A 22921-nucleotide genomic window follows, 5' to 3' on the forward strand; every position below is an offset into this window, starting at 1 on the left:
ATGGGCACTGAGATATTAGAAGAGGGATGAGGGGAAGGGTAAATTGAAAAGCCTCTGATGTCTGTCTTAACTATATCCAGGACATCAGTGGACATGCAAGTGACAAGAAGATTCATTCATCAAGGCTGTGTATTCTGTAATATACAAATCTCAAAACAAATTTTAGTATCAAGATAATTATTTTGTTTGATTCCCTGGAATCTAGTCTTCTGGAGGCCAACCTCTGTCATGTCTGATCCATATAATTCTGGAAGATATAACTAGTACCTTAATGATTTCTTTGGAAAACACATAGAAAAACTTTTCCCAAATCTGCCTATCCTTGAGCCAGTAACCAGAAAAGCTTTTACATTGACCTTTTATCCAGAGGAAAAATATAACTACACAAATCAGAATCACACTCATTTTGAAAGTTAAATCAATCTAATACAAGTGATTAACACTATCTTTCTGTTCAGCTCTCTGCCTAGAGCAACCTCCTATTTATCTATTTATCTGTTTGGATCTCTTGACTCAGAGCAGCCTGCAATTTGCTCCTCTTGTCTTTAAAGCCTTTTTCATCTGTTCCTGCTGACTTATTTCTTGCCCCATTTTCATTACTATGTGCTACTGGTCTCAACATGGCAGGTTCCTGCTGCGATCACCTTTGTTTCACTTCTGAATTTTTGGCAGACCCTTCTTCCAATAATGTTCCTCACTGGGTGTCTCTTTCTTGCTGCCTTGCATTGAGTGCCAAGCTCAAGCCAGCTCCATCAGACAACAGGTTCTCAAGCGCAGGAGTAAGGATGCGTGCTTCTAATTACTGCTGTGTCCTTTACTGTATCCTGCTTACTGGAGCTCCAACATTGAGGCGCCATTATGTTCCAGTCATTTGGGTCAGTTAACAGGGTCTAGCAAGAGAGAGAGTGGGGATGGAGGGGCAAGAGACACAAAGAATGGAGACAAGACAGATAGTCTGTTCAAGTCCCTTTTATTGAAAGGAAATCATGGGTATATATAAGCATAAGTAGGGGAATACAGCTGAAGACACTTTACCACATGTGACTTGCAGCTGGGGGCATTAAACAATAAAGCAAGATATGTGAGGAAAACCAAGATGTTTATTAGAGTGTGCTCAGCCATTGTAGGCTGTTGAAAACAAGTCTCTTGTCTGGGAATATGGGTTGAGATGGCTGCAAAGATGATAGCTGCTTTCTGCTAGGAGTCAGCTCCCAACACTATTCTACTTCAGAGGTGGATCCTTGATTTAATTTGTTTGATCAAGAGTTTACTTACTTGATTATGGATATATAGATAGTCTTAAAAATGGTGATTGAATCTCAATAGTATGTCATGTACCTTTTGGTCAGAATATAAATGGTTGGGAATTAGATCCTCTAGATACTAGTTCTGATCTTCAACCACCTCATTTAAAAGTTTCACACTAATACTTCTGTTTAATCAATAGTGGTGTAGGATGATTCTCAACCAGACCCTGGGTAACAACATGACAGTGGATCAATTGCACTCTGCCTTTTGTGGAATTGTTCAACTCATTGTTATATTTCCTAATCCAAGAATTCTAGTTGTCTTGTCAGTTTCATCCCCAAAGTTTCATCAGACACTGCTAGTGTCACTGCAAGTTTCCAGAGTGGCCTTAGCCTCAGCCTCAGAAGAACAGAGTAGCCTTAGCCTCAGCCTCTTTTCCTTTTTAAAATGACTTCAAGTCCATGATCCCATTAATATGGAGCCCACAAACAACACTGCTTCACTGAGTGATACTTCTCTATCTCACACATAAGGCAGCAGTCTCTTCTTATCAGCAGCCACAGTGATTGAGAGAGGAGTGATTCTGGGAAGCTTTGTGGCAGCAAAAACACCAGCAAATGCATAAACTGTGAAACTCATAGAACTCAGGTATCTATGGGAAGGTCTTATGAGAGATGGAACTAGGATAGGAGCTACCATCAGCTGGGATGTGAACATTGGTTGAGGAGATTTTCATGGACTGAGGGTGCACAATACACATACAGAGGAATCATTACCTGGGATTTTGAGGTACAAGGTAGTTTGTACCAAGAAAAATATTTATAAAAGTTGAATCTGTTGAAAATGATAACTAACTCTACTCTTTTAAGTCCTCTTCTTTTAAAAGAAGGAAATGCCAACTATTTTAGTTTCCAAGCTACCTATCAAAAGTGACCTATCAGAGCTACCTATCAGAGTAGCTACTGTTTATCCATCACATGTGCAATAATCAAGAGTATAAAACACAGATTATTCAAATTTCCCAAGCTTTTTTCCTGAAATTACAGTCAATTAGTTTCATAATAACAGAGAACTTTTTATTTATAAGCATATATACTGGTGTAAATATATATATATATATATATCTCGTCTATATAAAAATATGTATCATCCTGCCTGATAAGAAAAAGCAATTGAGTAGCTTATACTATTTGTGGGAGAAAACAATTTGTACTAGTATGAAATAATTGCATGTTTAGTAGAGTATACAATGGAAAATGGCCTGTAGAGAATTTACCTGGATGGACAAAATAAAACTAAACAATCTTCCCTACCAAAACTAAATAAAACAAATCCAACAAACACTTGCTCTAAAGTGAAAACAGGCTGTGCAGCATAATCCATAACTTAAGAGCTTCTGAAATTGCTCCAACTGATTTTGGGTAGTTCTTGTGGGCCTCAGAGCCCCCTGCTGGTCCTGAGCATCCTGCAGAGTAGAGAGGTTTTAGTTCAGCCTCTCACTCTACTTCCCTCACTGTGTCTCTGGCACAGAAGTAGGTGGCTGTGTCCTCAGATTGCAGAGTGTTCATTTTTAAGAAAACCTGGCTCTTGGAGGTGTCCCTGGTGATGGTCAGTCTAGATTTGAGAGCTGAACTATATTCTGTGCTCCCAGTAGGTCTTATTACTCCCATCCACTCCAGACCCTTTCCTGGGGGCTGGCGAACCCAGTGTACATAATAGTCAGTTAATGAGAACCCAGAGACAGTGCAGGTGAGGGACAGGGTCTGTGAGGGCTGCACCAGGTCAGGTCCTGACTCCTTCAGCTGCACCTGGGACAGGACACCTGTGGAAAAGCAACATCACCATCAGTCACACATTCCACAGATGTCATTCTTGAGTCCTTGTCCTGATACTCTGAAACACTTACAGCTTGGAAAGATGATCAGGCAGAGTAGCAGCACCAGGACAGCCATGCTCTGGTGGAGGCTCTAGTGAGAAGAGGATGGGGCTTCTCAGCTATGCCTCAGCTTTCAACCTGAGCCTGAGGGTTGCTTTGCATTGGGGGAGGTTCTTGAGAGGATAAAAGAAAGCACTCAGAAAGGTTTCCAGTGTTTCCCCAGATTACAGAAATTTGTCTTGTAGATTTTAGGCAACTGGAGGGATTAATAAGGAATTTTTTTTAGTACCATCTGGAGTTCAAATTGTAGATAAACAGGAAGTTGTAAGATTCATGCTGTGTAGGGTTAAGAACAAAAACATGGTTATGTTTACAGTAAATGAACTCACATTCATAAAGTTTAAGTACAAGGATGCCCCATGTCCTTTGTGCATTTTTATAACTCTGCATATTCTAGAAGAGTATTTACTATTGAATTGGGCTATTGGTGCTCAGACATCCTGCTTAAGGAACTATTTAAATTATTCTCACAGTGTCTGTGGAACGAGATTCATTTTTATGTCAGTTGGAAAAGAGAATGCAAGGAAGCCCATCCCAGACATTTAGTACAATTGATCTCACATATTTATTTGAAAGAAGTCCCAAGAGTCTGATTTATATCCCATCTCACTAGGCTATGACTATTCTCCTTGCTACTTAGGAACATGATACTTGAGGACTAGTTTATGTAACTCTGATTTCTGCCTGTCTGTATTTTCTATGTAGTTTTCTCTATTTCTCTCCCCTTAGCTTACAGCACATAAAAACCCAAATTCCTAAATGTGATTATTGCATTGCTGAGGGATGGGAGGTCAATTGTTCTTAACCCTTGAGAATAAGCAGTAACATGCTGCTTGTTTTTAGTTTTGTTCACTGAAGTGCAAAGTAAGCTTGAGAAAACATTATGGCAAGAAGTGGAGGAGAAGGCAGGCATGAATATGGGGAACCTGTGCCTTGAGGTGTTGACCACCATAGAGAACAGATATTATAGAGCTTTTCTCTGTGCCTTGGTAATGTAAACTTCAGGGAAGAGAAGTAAAGGGCTGGATCCAAACTGCACAGCCAGGCAAAGAAACTGTGGGTCTGTTACTTGCAATTGGAGTTCTCACATTTTGGTTTCTGGTTTTGTTGTGCATGATCTTGGTCTTCAGAATGACAGTGATGGAGCCAGGTTTTAACATCAGGAAGATAGCTGTCTTGTGCAATTTGTCATGGATTTTGTGTTGTCCACTTATGCAAATTTTGGTATTTATTTATTTATTATGTATTTATTTTTGTTTTGGAATTTTTGATTTCAAGAAAGGTGTTCTCATTGTTGTCTTTGCTGTCCTGGATCTCTATCTGTCCGGGAACTCACTGTGTAAACTGTCAAGCACGATGGGTGGGAAACAAAAAACTGCTTTAGCACTTCTGTGTCCTACTTGTTAGCACAACCATGACTATTAGGGAAAAATTTGAAGTTCTGAAAAAAAATTGTTACATTAAATCTCTAACCCAAATAAGCCCAGTCAAATAAAACACAGTTCAATAATTATTAATACAAGCTGCATGCCTAGATTGGGCAGATTTACAACTACACTACTGCATTTGGAATCTATGAGACCTCTTATAACTTGAGGTTTCTCCAGGTCACGTGCTTCTCCATCCTCCTTGCTCTCTTCCTTCTTCACTTCTCCTCCTTCAAATCTTTTAGCTCCACCTTCCATACTACTGTCCAATCACTGGCTCTAGCCTTTATTTTACAAGTTAAGATAGGGAGAAGGTTCAAAAGAAGTCATGGGTATACATGATTCACTCATTGTCTGCAGCTTTTCCCTGGAGAGTGGAATTAGCATCAGAATACTAGACCAGAGCTGATCCACAACAACAACAAAAAAAGAAAAAAAGAAAAAAAGAGTATTAATAATTAAGCTTGGGATTGTTTTAAGGTCAAGGAATAAGAACTTTGGCAGGACTAGCTGATAGGACTCTAATTTTGAAGTGAGGCTGGTGATTAAGGTAATGATTTTATGAGACTGCAACATTCTAATAGGATTTAATAAAAATAATTGATGAGTAGATCTGAGTTCTATGGATTTAAAGCAGAAATGACTGATTATTTTTGCATAGAAAGCGCCCAAAGCTGAACAAATCTCTACTCAGTGGTAACTTGCTCAGGGAAGAAATAAATAGAGAAATTAAACACTTTTTAGAATTTATTGAAAATAAATGTACAACATAACCAAATGCATCGAACTCAATGAAAGCAGAGATAAGAGCAAAACTCATAGCTCTGAGTACCTCCATAAAGAAATTGGAGCATATACCACCAGCTCAAAAGCACATCTGACAGCTCTAGAACAAAAAGAAGCAAATGCACATAAGAAAAATAGAAGGTAGAGAATAATCAAACTCAGGGCTGAAATCAACCGTATAGAAACAAATAGAACTATACAAAGAATCAGCAAAACCAGGAGCTGGTTCTTCAAAAAAAAATCAACAAGAAAGGTAAACACTTAGCCAGACTCACCAGAGGGCACAAAGATGGTATCCAAATTTAGCAAAAGCAGAACTTTAAAGGGAGATGTAAAAACAGAAATGGAACAAAACTGGAAAATCTAGATAATACAGATGATTTTCCAGGCAGGTACCATGTACCTAAGGTAAATCAGGATCAGATAAACCATCTAAAAAAAATCACATAACCCCAAAAGAAATAGAAGTAGCTAGTAAAAATCTCCCAACCCAAAAAAGGCTAGGACCAGATGGTTTTACTGCAGAATTCTATCAGATATTCAAAGAAGAGCTAATACCAATACTTCTCAAATTATTTCACAATATAGAAACAGAATAAACACTACCCAGTACATTCTAAGACGTCACAGATACACTGATTCATAACCCACACAAAGACCCAACGAAGAAAGAGAATCTCAAACCAAATTCCCTCATGAATATTGATAAAAACTACTCAATAAAATTGTTGGAAACAAAATCCAAGAACACATCAAAGTGATCATTCACTATGATCAACTAGGCCTCCTCCCATAGATTCAGGGTTGGTTCAATATGTGGAAATCCATCAATGGAATCCACTATATGAACCAACTCAAAGAAAGAAACACATGATGATCTCATTAGATGTTGAAAGCTTTTGTCAAAATACACCTCACCTTCATGGTAAAATTCTAGGAGAAATGAAGAATTCAACTTCTATACCTAAACATAATAAAAGCAATATATATCAAACCAATACCCAACATCAACTAAATGGAAAAAACTTGAAACAATCCCACTAAAACCAGGGACAATACAAGGCTACTCAATCTCCACCTATCTGTTCTATATAGTACTAGAAAATCTAGCCAGAGCAATTAAGCATCAAAAGGAGTTCATAAGCATACAAAGAAATGTATCACTATTTTCAGATGATATGATAAAATAAATAAGTGACCCCCCCAAATATCCACAAGAGAACACCTACAGCTGATAAACAACTTCAGCAAAGTAATTGGATATAAAATTAACTCAAACAAATCAGTAGCCTTCCTAACTCAAAAGTAATTGGGTAGAGAAAGAAACCCAATTAGGGAAATGATACCCTTCACAATAGTCACAAATAATGTAAGTCCCATTTTCATTATTGTTAACCTTAGATCCTGAGCCATTGGTGTTATGTACAGGAAATTCTCCCCTGTGCCCATGAGTTCAAGGCTATTTCCCACTTTCTACTTTCAGTGTATCTGCTTTTATGTTGAAGTCCTTTACTTGGACTTGAGCTTTGTACAAGGTGGTAACTATGGATTAATTTGCATTCGTCTACAACCTGACTATACCAAGCACCATTTGTTGAAATTGCTTTCTTTTTCCACTGCATTATTTTGGCTTCTTTTTCAGAGATCAAGTGCCCATAGGTGTGTGGTTTTATTTCTGGGTCTTCAGTTCTATTCTATTGATCAACATGTCTGTCTCTGTACCAATACCATGCAGTTTTTGTCATCATTTCTCTGTGGTACAGCCAAAATTGTTCTTGTCTAAAAAAATGCAGGGGGAAAATATAAAATAGAGATTGAAGGGAAAGCCATCCCATGACTGCTTCAACTGAGGATCCATCTCATGTGTGGGTACCAAATCCTGACTTGTGCTTGCATACAGGAGCATAGCATGGCTGTCCTCTCAGAGTCTCTAGCAGCAGGTGAATGACACAGATGTAGATACTTACATCCAACTATTGATTGGATTGAGTTTAGGGACCCCTGTGGAAGAGATAGGAGTAGGATTGAAGGAGATAGTGAGGATGACAATCCCAAAGGAAGATCAAAAGTATCAACTAACCCTACCCCTAGGAGTTCCCAGAGTCTAAGCCACCAAAAAAGAACATGCCTGGGATGGTCAGTGGCCCCAAGCACATATGAAGCAGTGGACTGCTTTTCCTGGCCTCAGTAGGAGAGGATGTACTTAATTCTGTAGAGACACAATGCCCCAGGAAAGAGAGATATAGAGTGGGGGATAATGTGGGAGTGGATGAGAGGAGGTATGTGTTTGGTCGTGTGGGTGGGTACTCCCTCAGAGATAGAGAAGCGGCAAATGGGGTGAGGAATACTTGGATGTGCAAACAGAAAGACACACAACATTTAGAATGAAAATAAATAAAACAAACAAAAAGAATGTTGACCATTTTGTTAAAGACTTCCAGGCCGTTTGGATTCCTTATTTGAGACTTCTTTGTTTATGACTGTACATCCTTTTCAAGTTGGATTATTTAATTTGTAGTCTAATTTCTTGAGTTCTTTATAGATTTTAAATATTATTGTTCTGTCTGATATAAGGTTAGTGAAGAACCTTTCTTAATCTCTAGGGTGACATTTTCTCCTATTGACAGTGTCTTTTGCCACACAGAAATATTTTAATTTAATAGCCCACTTATCAATTGATGATATAAGATCTCGAGCCATAGGGGTTCTTTTCAGGAAATTGTTTCCTACGAATGAGTTCAAGGCTAATCCCCAGTTTTGTTCTATTAGACGTAGTGTACACAGTTTTAGGTTAAGGTCAGTAATTCACTGAGACTTGAATTTCATGTAAGATGATAACTATGAATTTATTTTCATTCTTCTACATGCAGACCTCCAGTTAGTTGAGCACCATTTGTTGGAGACGTTGTCCTTTTTCATTTTATGATTTTTGGCTTCCTTGTCAAAAATCGAGTGTCCATAGGTATGTGGGATTATTTCAAACTCTTCAATTATATTTAATTGATCAACCTGTGTAATGGCTCATTCTGCTCCACATTTGGGGGATATTCTGTCCTGGCCCGAGCTGCTGCTCCGGTCATGGGTCAGGGTCTAACAAGTGAGAGAGTAGGGATGGAAGGGCAAGAGACACGAAGACTGGAGGTACGACAGAGAATCTGATCAAGTCTCCTTTATTGAAAGGAAATCCTGGTTATTTATTCCCTTTACCATGTGTCTGGCCCTCGTGAACAAGCAGGGGAACACAGCTGAAGGCACTCTGTCATATGCCTTGCAGCATGGATACCAGGTGTATGCCTTGCAGCTGGGGACACTAAACAGCAAACCAAGATACTGGGGAAAAACAAGATGTTTATCAGAAAGTGCTCAGCTGTTGTAAGCTGTTGAATACAAGTCTTTTGTCAGGGTATATGGCCTGAGATGGCTTCAAAGATGATATCCCCTTTATGCTAGGAGTTGGCTCCCAACAGGTCCCCCTTTTAAACTTTTTCCCAAAAGGGAAAACTGGGGAAACTTATGGAAACCATGCCTGCCTTAGGTTGGAACAAAGTACCCCAGCTTCCCTTTCCTGTCTTTGGATACTCAACAGCTGTTGGTTGAGCTCCTATCTTAGGATGGTGAGGCATGCCAGTTAGGGGCCAGGGTCTTGAGGTGTTTTCTTACCCATCATTGACTATCAGCTTAGCACATAAGTTAGGGGTTAATCCTCGTCAGTATTGATGTCAGAGTTTTTAGAGTCCCCTACTTCCAGCCTGTAATTACAGACCTCTATGGGTTTCATTTGAATAGTGTCTGTCTGTTGTCCTACAAAAGCCATCAGTTTGTTGAACAGCATGAACCCTACAGACAAGAGACTTAGCAATGCCTGTATGGTCAGTATAAAAAACAACACTCTTTTTTAAGTGTAGCACACAACTCTCTCTATTGGATAAGTTTTAGCAGATTCCATTCTTTCTAATTTTAAATCTACAGAAGTACAGAACTGATCATAGCTTTGATCTTAACAAAACAAGTAAGGAAATTCCCATCCCTGCCCCAGTCAATCCTAAACCCAAAAAACTGTAGTCAGGGAGCCAAGAATCCAAATTGCCACCATGGAGGTACGGGTGGTGATGTCTCCTTCCACATTGAGAACTTCCCAAGTAAGGTTTGATGGTTGATCTGTTCCAGTTTGAAGGCAATTGTGAAGCATCTTCATGTTTCCTGCAAAGAAAAAAATACACATCTCAGGTTTTTTCTCCTCCTGGATTTGTTATTGTTGTCTATTTGTTTAATCAGTCTCTCTGGCAGCCAGTGTTCAGCATCTGGCATTTGGGAATAAATTCAGACAGAACCTCTTCCCCAGATAAGCACTGCATCTGACCCATTCCAGGTTCCAGTTAATGGGTCTTTCCAGAGGACTGTTGCAAAATTCTTTTTGGTATCAGGATGGCAGCATCTATCTGCAACAGATTTTCCTTCAGAATCCAAAGTTAAAAAATTTAAAATTTCTGGAGATCCCTTGGTAGAGTACCATTCTCCAATCTTAAATATTTCAAATTTATTTTTCACGAGCAACTGAGTAGCTTGTAATTTTTCAGTTGTTAGGGACCACCAATCCACCCAGATGGGTGAGTTCCCCTTCCAGGTGATGGGATTGGCACAACACCCTAGGGATGCAGCTGAATCATTAGCCCCCACCAAACATACCCCAAGCCTCTTCTTCCAGTGTTACCATGGACTTCAATAGGAGAATAACCCATCTTCACTTTTTCCTAATCCTTTCCCTGGGGAAAATCCAGAGTTTATCATTTGAGCTGTGATTACTTCATTAGGGCTGCATATAATCAATCCTGTGTTTTTTTGTTATTCCAAATGAATTTGAGAATTGCTTTTTCTAACTCTATGTTGAATTGAGTTGGTATTTTGATGGGGATTTCATTGAATCTGTAGATTACTTTTGACAAGTTGGGCATTTTTTACTATATTACTCCTGGCAATCCATGAGCATGGGAGATCTTTCTATCTTCTGAGATCTTCAATTTCTTTCTTAAGAGACATGAAGTTCTTGTCATATGGATCTTTCACTTGTTTGGTTAGAGTCACACCAACATATTTTTATTATGTTTTACTATTGTGAAGGGTATTGTTTCTTTAATTACTTTCTCAGCCTGTTTATCCTTTGAGTAGAGGAAGGCTTCTGATTTGTTTGAGTTAATTTTATATCCAGCCACTTTGCGGAAATTGTTTATCAGGTTTAGAAGTTGTCTGGTGGAGTTTTTGTGATCACTTAAGTATATTATCATATCACATGTAAATAGTGATATTTTGACTCTTTCCTTCAATTTCTATCTCATTGACTTCTTTTGCTGTCTAATTTCTCTGGCTAAGACTTAGAGAACTTTGTTGAAGAGGTAGGGAGAGAGTGAGTAGCCTTTTCTAGTCCATGATTTTCATGGGATTGCTTCAAGGTTCTCTCCATTTACTTTAATGTTGGCTACTGGCTTGTTGTATATTGCTTTTCCTATGTTTAGAAATAGGCCTTGAATTCCCAATCTTGCCAAATATTTTACCATGAACACGTGTTAAAATTTGTCAAATGTCTTTTGACCAAAAAATGAGCATCTAATGAAATGATCAATCATGTGTTTTTTCATTGAGTTTGTTTATATAGTGGATTACTTTGATGGATTTCCATATATTGAACCATCCCTACATCCATGGGATGAAGCCTACTTTGATCATGATAGATGACTGTTTGGTTGTGTTCTTGGATTTGGTATGCAAGAATTTTGTTGAGTATTTTTTGCATCTATATTCTTAAGGGAAATTGTTGTGAAGTTTTTTTTTTTAAAATGGGTCTTTGTGTTGTTTAGGTTTAAGTGTAATTTTGGCTTCATAGAACAAATTGGATAGTGTTTTTTTTTTCGGTTTCTCTTCAGTGAAATAGTTTGAAGAGTGTTGGTATTAGGTCTTCTTTGATAATCTGATAGAATTCTGCACAAAATCCATCTAGTTCTGGGATTTCTTGGTTGAGAGACTTTTAATGACTGCTGCTATTTCTTTAGGGGTTATAGAACTGTTGATATGGTTCATATGTTTCTGATTTAACTTTAAACCTAGTATCTGTCTAGAAAAATTGTCTATTTCATCCAGATTTTTCAGTGTTGTTGAGTATAAGCTTTTGTAGTAGGATCTGATCATTTTTTGAATTCCTCTGATTTCTGTTGTTATGTCTCCCTTTTGATAGATAAACCATTTGCCAGACTAACCAGAGGGCACAGATAACTTTCTAATTTATGTATGGATTCTCTTAGTTCTATGAACTTTCCTCTTAAGTTCTATCTGAATTTGTTCTTTCCCATAAGTTTGGGTATGTTTTTCCTTCATTTTCATTGAATTCTATAAATTCTTTAATTTCTTTCTGTATTTCTTCCCTGACCCAGAGATCATTGAATACAGAGTTTTTTCAGTTGACATGTGTGTAGGCTGTCTGTTTTTACTGAAGTCCGATTTTAATACTTGATGGTTTGATGAGCTACTAGACATAATTTTGCTTTTCTTGTATCTGTTGAGGTTTGCATTGTGATTGAGTATATGGTCAGTTTGGGAGAAGGTGCTATGAGGTGGTGAGATGGAGGTATATTCTTTTAGTTTGAGTTAAGTATTTTGAACACATCTACTATGTCCATTTGATTCATAATATAAGTTAATTTCATAATTTCTCCATTTAATTTTTGTCTGGATGATCTGATGATTGATGATAGTCATGTGTTAAATTCTTTTTTTTATTGGATGTTTTATTTACATTTCCTATGTTGTCCCCTTACCCCATCCCCCACCCACCCCGGAACCCCCAATCCCCTCACTCCTCCTCCTTCTTCTCTGTGGATGAACCTCTATCTACTCCCCCAAACTCCCACCTCCCCACCCTCAAAATTCCCACCCCCTGGGGCATCCAGCCTTCATGAGGTCAAGGTTCTCTTCTTCCACCTATTCCCAGCAGGGCCCTCCACTCTTACATATTCAGTTGATGCCCTGGATCCCCCCCAAGTGCTCCCAAGCTGGTGGTTTAGACCCTGGGAGCTGTGGTTGGTTGGTATTATTGTTCTCCTCATGGTACCGCAAATCCTTTCAGCTCCTTCAGTCTTCACTCTAACTCCTCTATTGAGAAACCCATGATCAGTTCAATGGCTAGTTGTGAGCATCTGCCTCTGAATATGTCAGACTCTTGAAGACCTCTGAGGAGACATCCATATCAGGCTCTTATCAGCATGCACTTCCTGACTTCCACATCAGCATCTACCTTTGGTGACTGCACATGGGATGGATACTCAGGTGGAAAGGTCTTCAGATGGCCCCTCCTTCAGTTTTTGTCCCTCGCTTTGTCTCCATATTTGCTCCCTTGAGTATTTTGTTGCTCCTTCTAAGAAGGACCGAATCACCCCCACTTGGTCTTCCTTCTTTATGGACTTCATGTGGCCTGTGAGTTGCATCTTGGGCATTTCAAGGTTCTGGGCTAATATCCAATAATCAATGAGTGAATACCATGTGTGTTCTTTTGTGATTGGCTTACCTCACTCAGGATGATAATTTCTAGTTCCATCCATTTACCTAGGAACCTCTCGAATTCATTGTTTTTAATAGCTGAGTAATACTCCATTGTGTAAATATACCACATTTTTTGAATCCATTCCTCAGTTGAAGGACATCTGGGTTCTTTCCAGCTCCTGGCTATTATAAATAAGGCTGCTATGAACATAGTTGAGCATATGTCCTTATTATATGTTCGAGCATCTTCTGGGTATATGCCTAGGAGTGGTATAGCTGGATCCTCGGGTAATGCTATGTCCAATTTTCTGAGGAACCGCCAGACTGATTTCCAAAGTGGTTGCACCATCTTGCAGTCCCACCAACAATGGAGGAGTGTTCCTCTTTCTCCACACCCTCACCAGCATCTACTATCACCTGAGTTCTTAATCTTACACATTCTTAATGTGTAAGGTTTGATGTGAAATTTACATTTTAGCAGTATTTGTTTTACAAATGTAGATGTCTTTGTGTTTGGAGCATAGATGTTCAGAATTGAGATATCTTTGTAAATTTTTTCATTAATGACTATGAAGGTCCTTCCCTATCACTTTTGATTAATTATCAGTTGATAGTAATTTTATTACACATCTGAATTCCTACTCCAATTCTCTTCTTGTGTCTGCTTGTTTGGAAAACTATGTTTCCATACTTTTATTCCGATATAATATGTGTCTTTATTGCTGAGTTGTGATTCTTGTATGCAACAACCTGATGGAATTGGTGTTTGTATCCATTATGTTATCCTGTGCATTTTGGGGGGGAATTAAGTCCATTGATGTTGAGAGATATTAATGTTCAGTGAATGTTAATTCCTGTCATTTTGGTGTTGGTGTTTTATTGAGTATGTGCCCACACACCCGGGTGCTTCCCTTGTTTTATTTTTTTCTTATACAGAATTACTTATTATTGTATGTTCTTGGTGTAGTTATTTTTCTTGTGTTGGAATTTTTCCTGTAATATTTTCTACCAGGCTTGATTTGTGGAGAGGTCTTGTTCAAGTTTGGACTTGCCTAGAAATATCTTTTTTTTTTTGTCCATCTATGGAGATTGAGAGTTTTCCTGGGTATTTTAGGTCGGCATTTGTAGGTTTTTAGAAGCTGCAAGATATCTGTCCAGATATCTTCTGGCTTTCAGTGTCTCAGTTGTGAAGTCTAAAGTAATTTTGATAGGTTTGTCTATGTATGTTACCTGGATTTTTCTCCTTGCACCTATTAAAATCATCTCTTTTTTTTTTCTGTAGATTTTGTGCTTTTTTTTGGTTGGAGGATTTCCTTTAGTGTTCCAGTATAATTGGTATTCTGTAAGCTTCTTCTATCTTTATAGTCATGTGTTTGTAAAGTTTGGGAAAGTTTTCTTCCAAAATTTTGGAAAATGTTTTCTGGTCTTTAGAGCTGGGACTCTTCAAATTCCATTCTTAGTTTTTTAGGTTAGGTCTTTTCATTCTATCTTAACCTTGGATATTTTTTGTTTGGAGTTTTTCAAATTTAACAATCTATTTGACAAGTGTATCAATATTTTCTATTGTATCTTTTACACCTGAGAATTTTTCATCCCTTTTATTCTATTTTGTAGATGATGCCTGAGTCTCTTGTTCCTGTTATCTTTCTAGTTTTTTTTGTTTTTTGTTTTAATTTTTTATCTCTAGGATTCCCTCAGTTTGTGTTTTACATATTACTTGTACTTCCCTTTTCAGGTCTTGAACAGTTCTATTTATTTTCTTCAACCATTCAATTGCATTTTCCTGTATTTCTTTAAGGGATTTAGTCTTTCTCTCTTTCAAGGCATCTATCTGCTTGATTGTATTTTCCTATATTTCTTCAAAGAATTTATTCATTTCACTTTTAAAGTCCCTCCTCACCTGTAGAAGATTGGATTTGAGGGCATTTTCTTGTTCTTTGTTTATATTAGGATATGCAAGGCTTGCTCTAATACAACAGCCATGCTGCATAGGTGTCATGTTGCCCTGGGTTTTGTTTATTTGTTGGTTTATTTGTTTGTTTGTTTTGTTCTTATGCTGGCCAGTAACCATCTGGTTGTTTCTGGATATTCATTTTGTAGTCAGTACTAGGAAGTGGGCTAACATCTATGATCCTTATGTTGGAGGCCTCTGATGGGTATCTTTGGAATGAACAATAGAACTCAATGGACAGTGCAAGTCTCCCAACAGATGGTTGAGCCATGGTATGGTTCTGGACCAGTAGTTACGAATTTGGGCAGAGAGTTGTCAGCTCTGTGTAGCTGACATGTACCAGATATCTGGCAGGTAGGGGAAATGAGTGCAGAAAGGAAATCTAATCTCTATGATTCTGGATCAGCAGGTCTGATGAAGGTGGGTGAAGAGTGGCTGGACAAAGTTGACTGTAGCATTGGTTCAATAATTTACTTTCATCAGCAAGGAAGCAAGGATGGTAATGTAGTAAAGACAGTTACAATCTTGTCTTAGTTTGAATTTCATTGTCTTGAAAAGACACCATAACAAAGTCCAGTCTTATTAAAAAATATATTTATTTGAGGCTGGCTTAAAGTTTCAGAGGTTCAGTCTAATATTATGGAGGGAAGCATGACAGCATTCAGGTATACATAATGCTGGAAGATTCAAGATTCTACATCTTGATTGAAAGCAGCCAGGAACAGTCATTCTTTGCACTGGAATCCAGGACGTATCTCTATTCTGTACTGGGCTGAGCTTGAGCATAGAACCTCAGATCACACCTTTACAGTAATGCACTACCTACAACAAGCCACAGGTATTCCAACAAGGCCACACATCCTAATATTGTCACATGCTATAGGACAACATACTGAAATCAACCATAAAACTCATTAATACCATGTACATGTTCTTGGTCAAAAGTCCTTAAGGATTAGAATCTTTAAATGTTGGTACTGAATATTTTAGGTCCAGCCACATCTTCAAGGCAGCCATAACTTCTGTGTTTCTCTGACTTGAATCCCACAAAGTGCTCTAGACAGGGAGTCTGACTGAGTCTCTCCCCTGTCAGAGTCTCAAGAATTGTTTGGTTCTTCAAGTCTTTTTCTTGGTCTTTGTATGGAATCATGTCTGCCCTGTGTGATGCTGTGCATTTTTTGTTCAAGTTCCAGGTTATCCTATATTTAAAAGTCATCTATAATGAGCATGCTTATGTAAGCGTCTAATTGAGGTTCTTACAACACAAGCACAAGTGTCTGTGTTTAGTTCTCCATAACTAAACATTTGGTGCATTTGGTAGCCATGGCAAGATCCAGGCCCAGAGATGGACTGCATGTAAAAGTTATTGTGTAGATTTATAGAAGAAATCATCTTATCTCAACATGTACACACTCATACACACACTCACAGACACTCAATCACTCACACTCACCCACTGAGAGCGACATAATGAAAGAGACAGAGAGAGAGAGAGAGATGGGAAGAAAGAGGCAGAGAGACATAAATAGAATGATAAAGAGGCAGATAGGTAAACAGACAGTCCTACAGAGAGAAACAGAGCCATTATAATAAATACATGAATACAAAATACACATTAAACTGGAAAACTGAAATTTGAAAAAAAAAACCATTTGTACACTTCATGGGTTACTACACACTGTAATTGTAGAGAGAATCATGTATGGAGGCAGCCTAGACACAAAAGAGTCCCATACTCTATTTCCTCCAGCTCTTTCTACATAGGCGATAACTGCCAGTAACTAGGAGCTTTGTGTGCTCTCTGCGCCCTCTCCTGGTCCCAAGTGCTTTGCAGGAGGTTTCTGTTTGAGTTCACAGTAATATTCACTCATTGTGCCTCTTGCACAGTAATATATGGCCGTGTCCTCAGACCTCAGATTGCTCATTTGCAGGTGTAGGGCATTTTTTGCATTGTCTCTGGAGATTGTGAATCGGCCTTTCAAGGTGTCTGGATAGTAGGTGTTATCACCATTCCAATTAATGGTTGCCACCCACTCCAGCCCCTTCTTTGGAGCCTGGCGGATCCATGCCATCCCATAGTCATCAAAAGTGAATCCCGAAGCTGCACATGAGAGTTTCAGGGACACTCCAGGCTGCACTAAGCCTCCCCCAGACTCCACCAGCTGCACATCACACTGTACCCCTGCAAACAGAGAATGCTGGTTAGAAAACTGTCACTAACAAAACAAAATGAAAAAACAAAGCAAATTTTCTATTTCTCATATATACACAAGAGACAGAATCTAATCTGTATGAATTACCTCTTGACATAAGGACAAGGAAAATCAAGCTGAGCTTGAAGTCCATGGCAAGTGCTGTGTTAGTGCTGGTCAATGAATGTGAGAACCTGGGAATCCAGGGCTGAGCTCCCTTGTCTGAGCTGTAGTTTCAGAGCAGAGCTGGTTTTCATGGGCACTGAGAAGCCTTATTTGCATGTTTTCCTGCTGTAGCATGCTCTAGAGTTGGACTTGGGCGGAAGGCAGTGCTTACAGCAGATATAAGACATCAAAGACACAGACGTCAGTTACAGAATTTGACACAGTATCATATTTTCACATTTTTGTTTTGGTTAAGATTTCATCATACTTCATTTAGTTCACTTCTATACATGTGCATAGAGCATACTTTTTTATATACTTTCATGTGTCCTATTATGAACATGTAATTAAATAGAACCATGCATAATTGTGTTTCTAGGTATGAGCTTTGTCTTTCCCACTGTCTGGGCTGCTCATGCAAGTTTCCTAATGTGGCTTTTGGACAGGACCTTTAAAGGTACAGTAACAGAACTCACTCATATTAAGGAGTTCTTTAAAATTAACTTATTCATTAGAGAATCCTGTCCTCAGGCTTTATAGATGCTTGCACCTGAGACATCCCTTGTCCCTGTCTGTATACCACTCGGAGTCTATGTAGCCATATTTCTCTTTGAGACATATTTGGTTGTTTTTCAACCTGAACTTTTCTCCTTTTATTTCTTTTATGTCCTCCACCATTTTCTTTTTGTATCTTTATACCAGGTATCTATCTTTATACCAGGTAACTATCTTTATGTTGTGTAAGGCTAGTTTTCTTTTTTTATTTTATTGGATATTTTATTTATTTACATTACAGATGTCATGCCCTTCTCCATTTTTCCTCCCTCGAACCCCCTATCCCACCTACTCCTCCTTTATGCTTTCATATCATTTTAGTTACATGCATGTATTAAGGTCAGTTCTAGTTTGAGGGTCTAGCAATATAATAGATGCAAATAGTCAAGAAACAAGCAATACAAAAAACACAAATAGTCAAAGAACAAGCAAGGCATTAAACCCAATTAAGTGAACACTCCCATGACCAGTGTTTCTAAGGGCTTATCAGGATGACCAAAGTATCTGAGCCAACTTCCCTGTCCTAGCCCAAGGTCATTTTCATGTCTGAACCCAACTTCCTTGTTCTAGCCTAAAATTCAGATTCCTGATGGAAATTACTTCTTTGTTCTAGCCTAATATTTAGGTTCCTTCCTGAGATTACTTCTATGTTTTAGACTAAGATTTAGATTCCTACCCGAAATTACTTCTTTGTTCTAGCTGAATGCTAGATTCCTGCATGAAACCTACTTCCTTGACCATGGTCAATGTCATATTCCTGTTAAGCAGCCCATTTTCTTGCCCTTGGCCCATGTCAGATTATTGCCAAGCAGCTCCAAAGACTCTCCACCCATTCCCCTTTTGTATTTCATTAACAAGACTGAGCCTGTCTTAGGTCATTCTGACAAGAATGCCTTCCTTACCCATCATGGAATAATCATTATCAAAGCAAGGCACTTATGTCTCTGTGCAGAATCTTACCCATCCTTTGCTTGTCAGCCTGTTAATTTAATAACTCACAAATAAGGCTAGTTTTCATTTTCCACAATTAATATAATTAGTATAACCAGGGCATTTAATTAAATTTTAGGATACCATTTTTCTATTTAACTTCTTCTCTGCTTTCTGTCCTCCTATTTTTTACCCTCACTTTTGACTTCACATGACCAATATACCCTTGTCCTTGGGTTTCCCTGTCCCACACTTAAGATGTGTCTTCTTCCTAGGGTTCTAGTTCCATATGCTACAAAATATAATTCAGAACTGCAGATACAATGAAGACTCTTAATATGACAGAAACAGGCAGTGTTTGTTCTTCAACACCTTAGTTATATTGCTTGAGGTAACATTTTCCAGTTCCATTTAAATTCTTAAAAGGCTCAGAGAACATAGAGTAAGAGGATATGGAGAGTGTAATATGTGAAACTTGGAGTAGAGCACTGTGAATTAATGTCTTGTGGACAGGACATGCCTATTGCATTCATCGACTCATGATAGCTGTGGTCTGTGCAAGCCCCACTTGAGACCAAAACAATCGTAACCTAGTATGGACATTGTAAGTATTCTCCAGGCCTTGCCTCTTAAGAAGGAGTGGTTGGATATAGATATTTCCTAGAGAGGACCACATCTCCGAAAATGTGGTCACTGGTAGATTTTCTATGTTGCAGTGCTTGCCTCCACACACATGCACATATGGGCAGAATTTCTGGAATGTAAATGTCATGAGGTTGAGAGAGGTTGAGTTGGCAAAGATATGGGGGATGTTGAAGGGGAAAATTGGGTAGAGATGTGGTCATATTAAACATATACATGTGGAGTATACAATTCTTCAATATTGAGAAAAATAGTGCCTACTGGATGGCTGAATGATGAATGGCTGATGTCTTTAAACAAGACAGTAAATCCCTAGAGAAAATGTGCAGGAATATGCTGCAAAATATGATATGAGTAGATACATAAGGTAACCCTCAGTAAAAGGAATGGTAATGGAGGTTTTCTTTTAAAAATTTTACTACACTGTATTTCAAGGTACACTTTGGAGCAATGATATTAGAACCAACATGGCAGCTGTACATACACAGACATGATGAGAAAGAGAAGTCTGAGAAAGGAAGTACAAAGACCTGAGTTGGTAGATAATGTTTGCAGGCATGCCAAAGGAACAATAATGATTAGCAATGTCAATTCATGGTTTCCTTTAGGCAACTCAGAGCATCTGTCAGGTAGTCAGCAGGGCATTGGGGCATTTCATATGTGGATGAACCAGTGAAAGAGGTGTAGTTAATAGTTGGGTTCATGGCTTGTTTTGGAGAACTGAACAGGGAACAGCAGGAAGTCCCAATTTACTTCTTGAACTTTCTAGCTACACTGGACAACTGAAGGGTCCCTGGGAGATAGTGTTGTGGATGAGGTAGGGAATATTGGGGCTGTTGCATGTGAGGCTATGTGAGAAAACTTAGAGGACAAAAAGATAATGTCCAAGGTCATTTATTATGTTGTTGCTTGGCTTAGTGGTATAAGTTAAGGCCCTTTTACAGTTTCTGTGTGTGATGTGGGGATTACTAAATGAAATGGGATCAGAAGCAGAAATAGAAGACGGTGGATGGACAGTGAACAGGGACTTGGGGATCTCCTATTGGTAAGGGTGCTGTAGAGGAGCAGCTGTGTGGACTAGGTCTTACAGGAGTTGGGACAGTTGTAGGATTTACGGTTGGGAAGGTGACAACTACATAACTTTTTATTTTAAATGCATGTGTTAAAAACATAATTATTCAAGACAGTACGGTACAAAGATTTTGCATATCATGTATTCCCTACCAATGAAGACACAGGCCTTTGGAAAGCAAAGGTAAGAGCAATCAATCCATCTTGAAAAAAATATATATATTCATTTTACGTTTCAACAACAGTCCCCCTTTTTCCCCTTTTCCCAATCTCATCCTTAGAAATCCCTCCCCATATTTTTCTCTCCCATTCTCCTCTGATAAGGGGAGAGGCCCTGGGTGTCACTCATTCTTGGGTTGCCTTGACTCTTCAGGAATAGGCACATTCTCTCCTATGTAGGCTCAACCAGGTAATTCAGGTAGGGGGAAAGAAATGACAGCACCTGTGTCACTTGTTATGGAATCCACATGAGGACAAAGCTGCATATTTGTTATAGATGTGTAGGTGGTCTTTGCCTGGCACCTGAATGCTCTCAGGCTGTGTAAGCTTCCATGGTTCCCAGATATTGGACTCTGTGGGTCTTTCTGTGTTGTTTTTGACCACCTCTCTCATGTTCACTTCTATCTCTAACTGTTCCACACGATTCCTTAGTCTCAGCCTTTGGTTTGGCCTTGCATCTGCCTCAATATACTGCTGGATGAAGCTTCTCAGGAGATAAGTTTGTTAATCTTGTAGGCAAGAGAAATTTTGGGATGAAGGTTTTGTGGGTTAATTAATATCTCCATTATTTCTTTTGGATGTCCTGCCAAGGTACAAAAAGTGGCCACTTCAGTCTCTATATCCCCCTCTGGTAGAAATCTCAGCTAGGGTCACCCTCTAAGGCTTCTCATGTACTTTTCTTTCTCAGGGTTCCAGTTAGTCACCAGAGATGCACCCTCCCCACCCATGCAGATTTCAATCTTCATTTCCATCCTTTTCTTGCCTCTACATCCCTACAACTTATTGCCATCACCAATCCTCAACTCTTCTCTTCTCCTACCAAGTTCTTTCTTTCCATCTACTTCTACTGAGTATTTAATTTCCCATTCGAGTGAGATTCATGTATCATTACTTGGGAATAACATAATAAACAGTTACTTGGGTATTTGGATTGTAGCATGATTGTCCTGCATGTTATGACTAGTGTACACTTATAAGTGAGTACATACTCTATGTGTCTTTCAGGTTTTGAGAATTCACCATGATAGTCTTTAGTTCCAATTATTTACCTGCAAAATTCATGATGTGTTTGTTTTTAATAGCTGAATAGTATTCCACTGTCAAGATGTTCCACATTTCTTACCTATTCTTCAGTGTAGGGACACCTATGTTATTTCATGTTTCTGGGTATTATGAATAAAGCTGCTATGAAAATCATTGAGCAAGTGTCCCTTTTGTATAGTAGGTAGTCTTTTGGCTATATGCCCAGGAATGGTATAGCTTGGTCTTGAGGTAGAACTAGTCTCAGATTTTTGTGAAACCTCCAAATGTATTTTGAGAGAGGTTGTACTAGTTTGCACTTCTATCAGCAAAGGGGGAGTCTTCCCCTTGCTCCAAATCCTCGTTATCTTGTGCTCACTTGGGCTTTTGATCTTCGCAATTGGGTTACATGTAAGATGGAAAGTTAGGGTGTTTTGATTTGAATTTTCTGGATAATTAAGGATGTTGAACACCTCTTTTAAAGATCCTTGGACGTTTCAGATTCCTGAATTGAGAATTCTGTTTAGCTCTTGGTCTAACTGAAGTCCTTAAGAATTAGATTATCTTTATTGTAGGTCTGAATATTTAGGTACAACTCAGTTTTTTATGCCATTTAGTAGAAGCCATACATACTGATCCTCAGCTTGTTCCTGGTTGACATGATAGTGGATAATTTACATTTAGTAATGTGTGGAACTCTTTAACATGCTGTTGTGGGCTCAGATCCAAATTATAATAATCACATCAATCTGAGTTCCAAACCCCCTTCACATTGAGGGTCCATTAATACAGAACCCACAACCAATGCTGCTTCTCTGAATGACACTTCTCTAGCTCATCTGTCAGACACCAGGTTCTTCTAATCAGCATTAACATCTGAGCACTGATCACACTTATGTCCAGTGACGTGTCACCTGTGATAGTAAAGTTTATTTTAAACATCATTGTAACAATATCATTCTATGCACATTAAGACTTCGGTACACATATGCTTTTCTGACATGTTGTGTATAAATTATCTTAAAATTTAGCTTATGTAATTTTATTTTGAGCACTTGCTTAAGGTGTAAATTACATGAAACCATGTTTTAAGTTTGAGATGGGATTGTGATGGGTTCATAATCCTGAATCTCCTTGAAATTCATGTTCATCTTCTGCATCCCACCATATTTCATTTAGGAGTCATCATTTCAGAATCTGATTTTTCAGTTTACTAACCTTTCTGAAAGATTCATCCCACACGGTAGATAGA

At 38.5% G+C, this 22921-nt stretch overlaps 2 gene segments (V, D, J or C); both read right to left on the reverse strand.

The window, feature by feature from the left end:
- Positions 1–2744: 2744 nt before the first annotated feature.
- Positions 2745–3262, reverse strand: LOC114629979. The segment is given in 2 exon segments: positions 2745–3070; positions 3155–3262. Coding segments are annotated over 2 exon segments (372 nt in total).
- Positions 3263–16656: 13394 nt separating this feature from the next.
- On the reverse strand, positions 16657–17279 carry LOC114629980. The segment is given in 2 exon segments: positions 16657–17057; positions 17176–17279. Coding segments are annotated over 2 exon segments (447 nt in total).
- Positions 17280–22921: the final 5642 nt, after the last annotated feature.

This window comes from Grammomys surdaster, unplaced genomic scaffold (genome assembly GCF_004785775.1).
Source record: "Grammomys surdaster isolate TR1022 unplaced genomic scaffold, NIH_TR_1.0 323, whole genome shotgun sequence".
Classification (NCBI taxonomy): Eukaryota; Metazoa; Chordata; class Mammalia; order Rodentia; family Muridae; genus Grammomys; species Grammomys surdaster.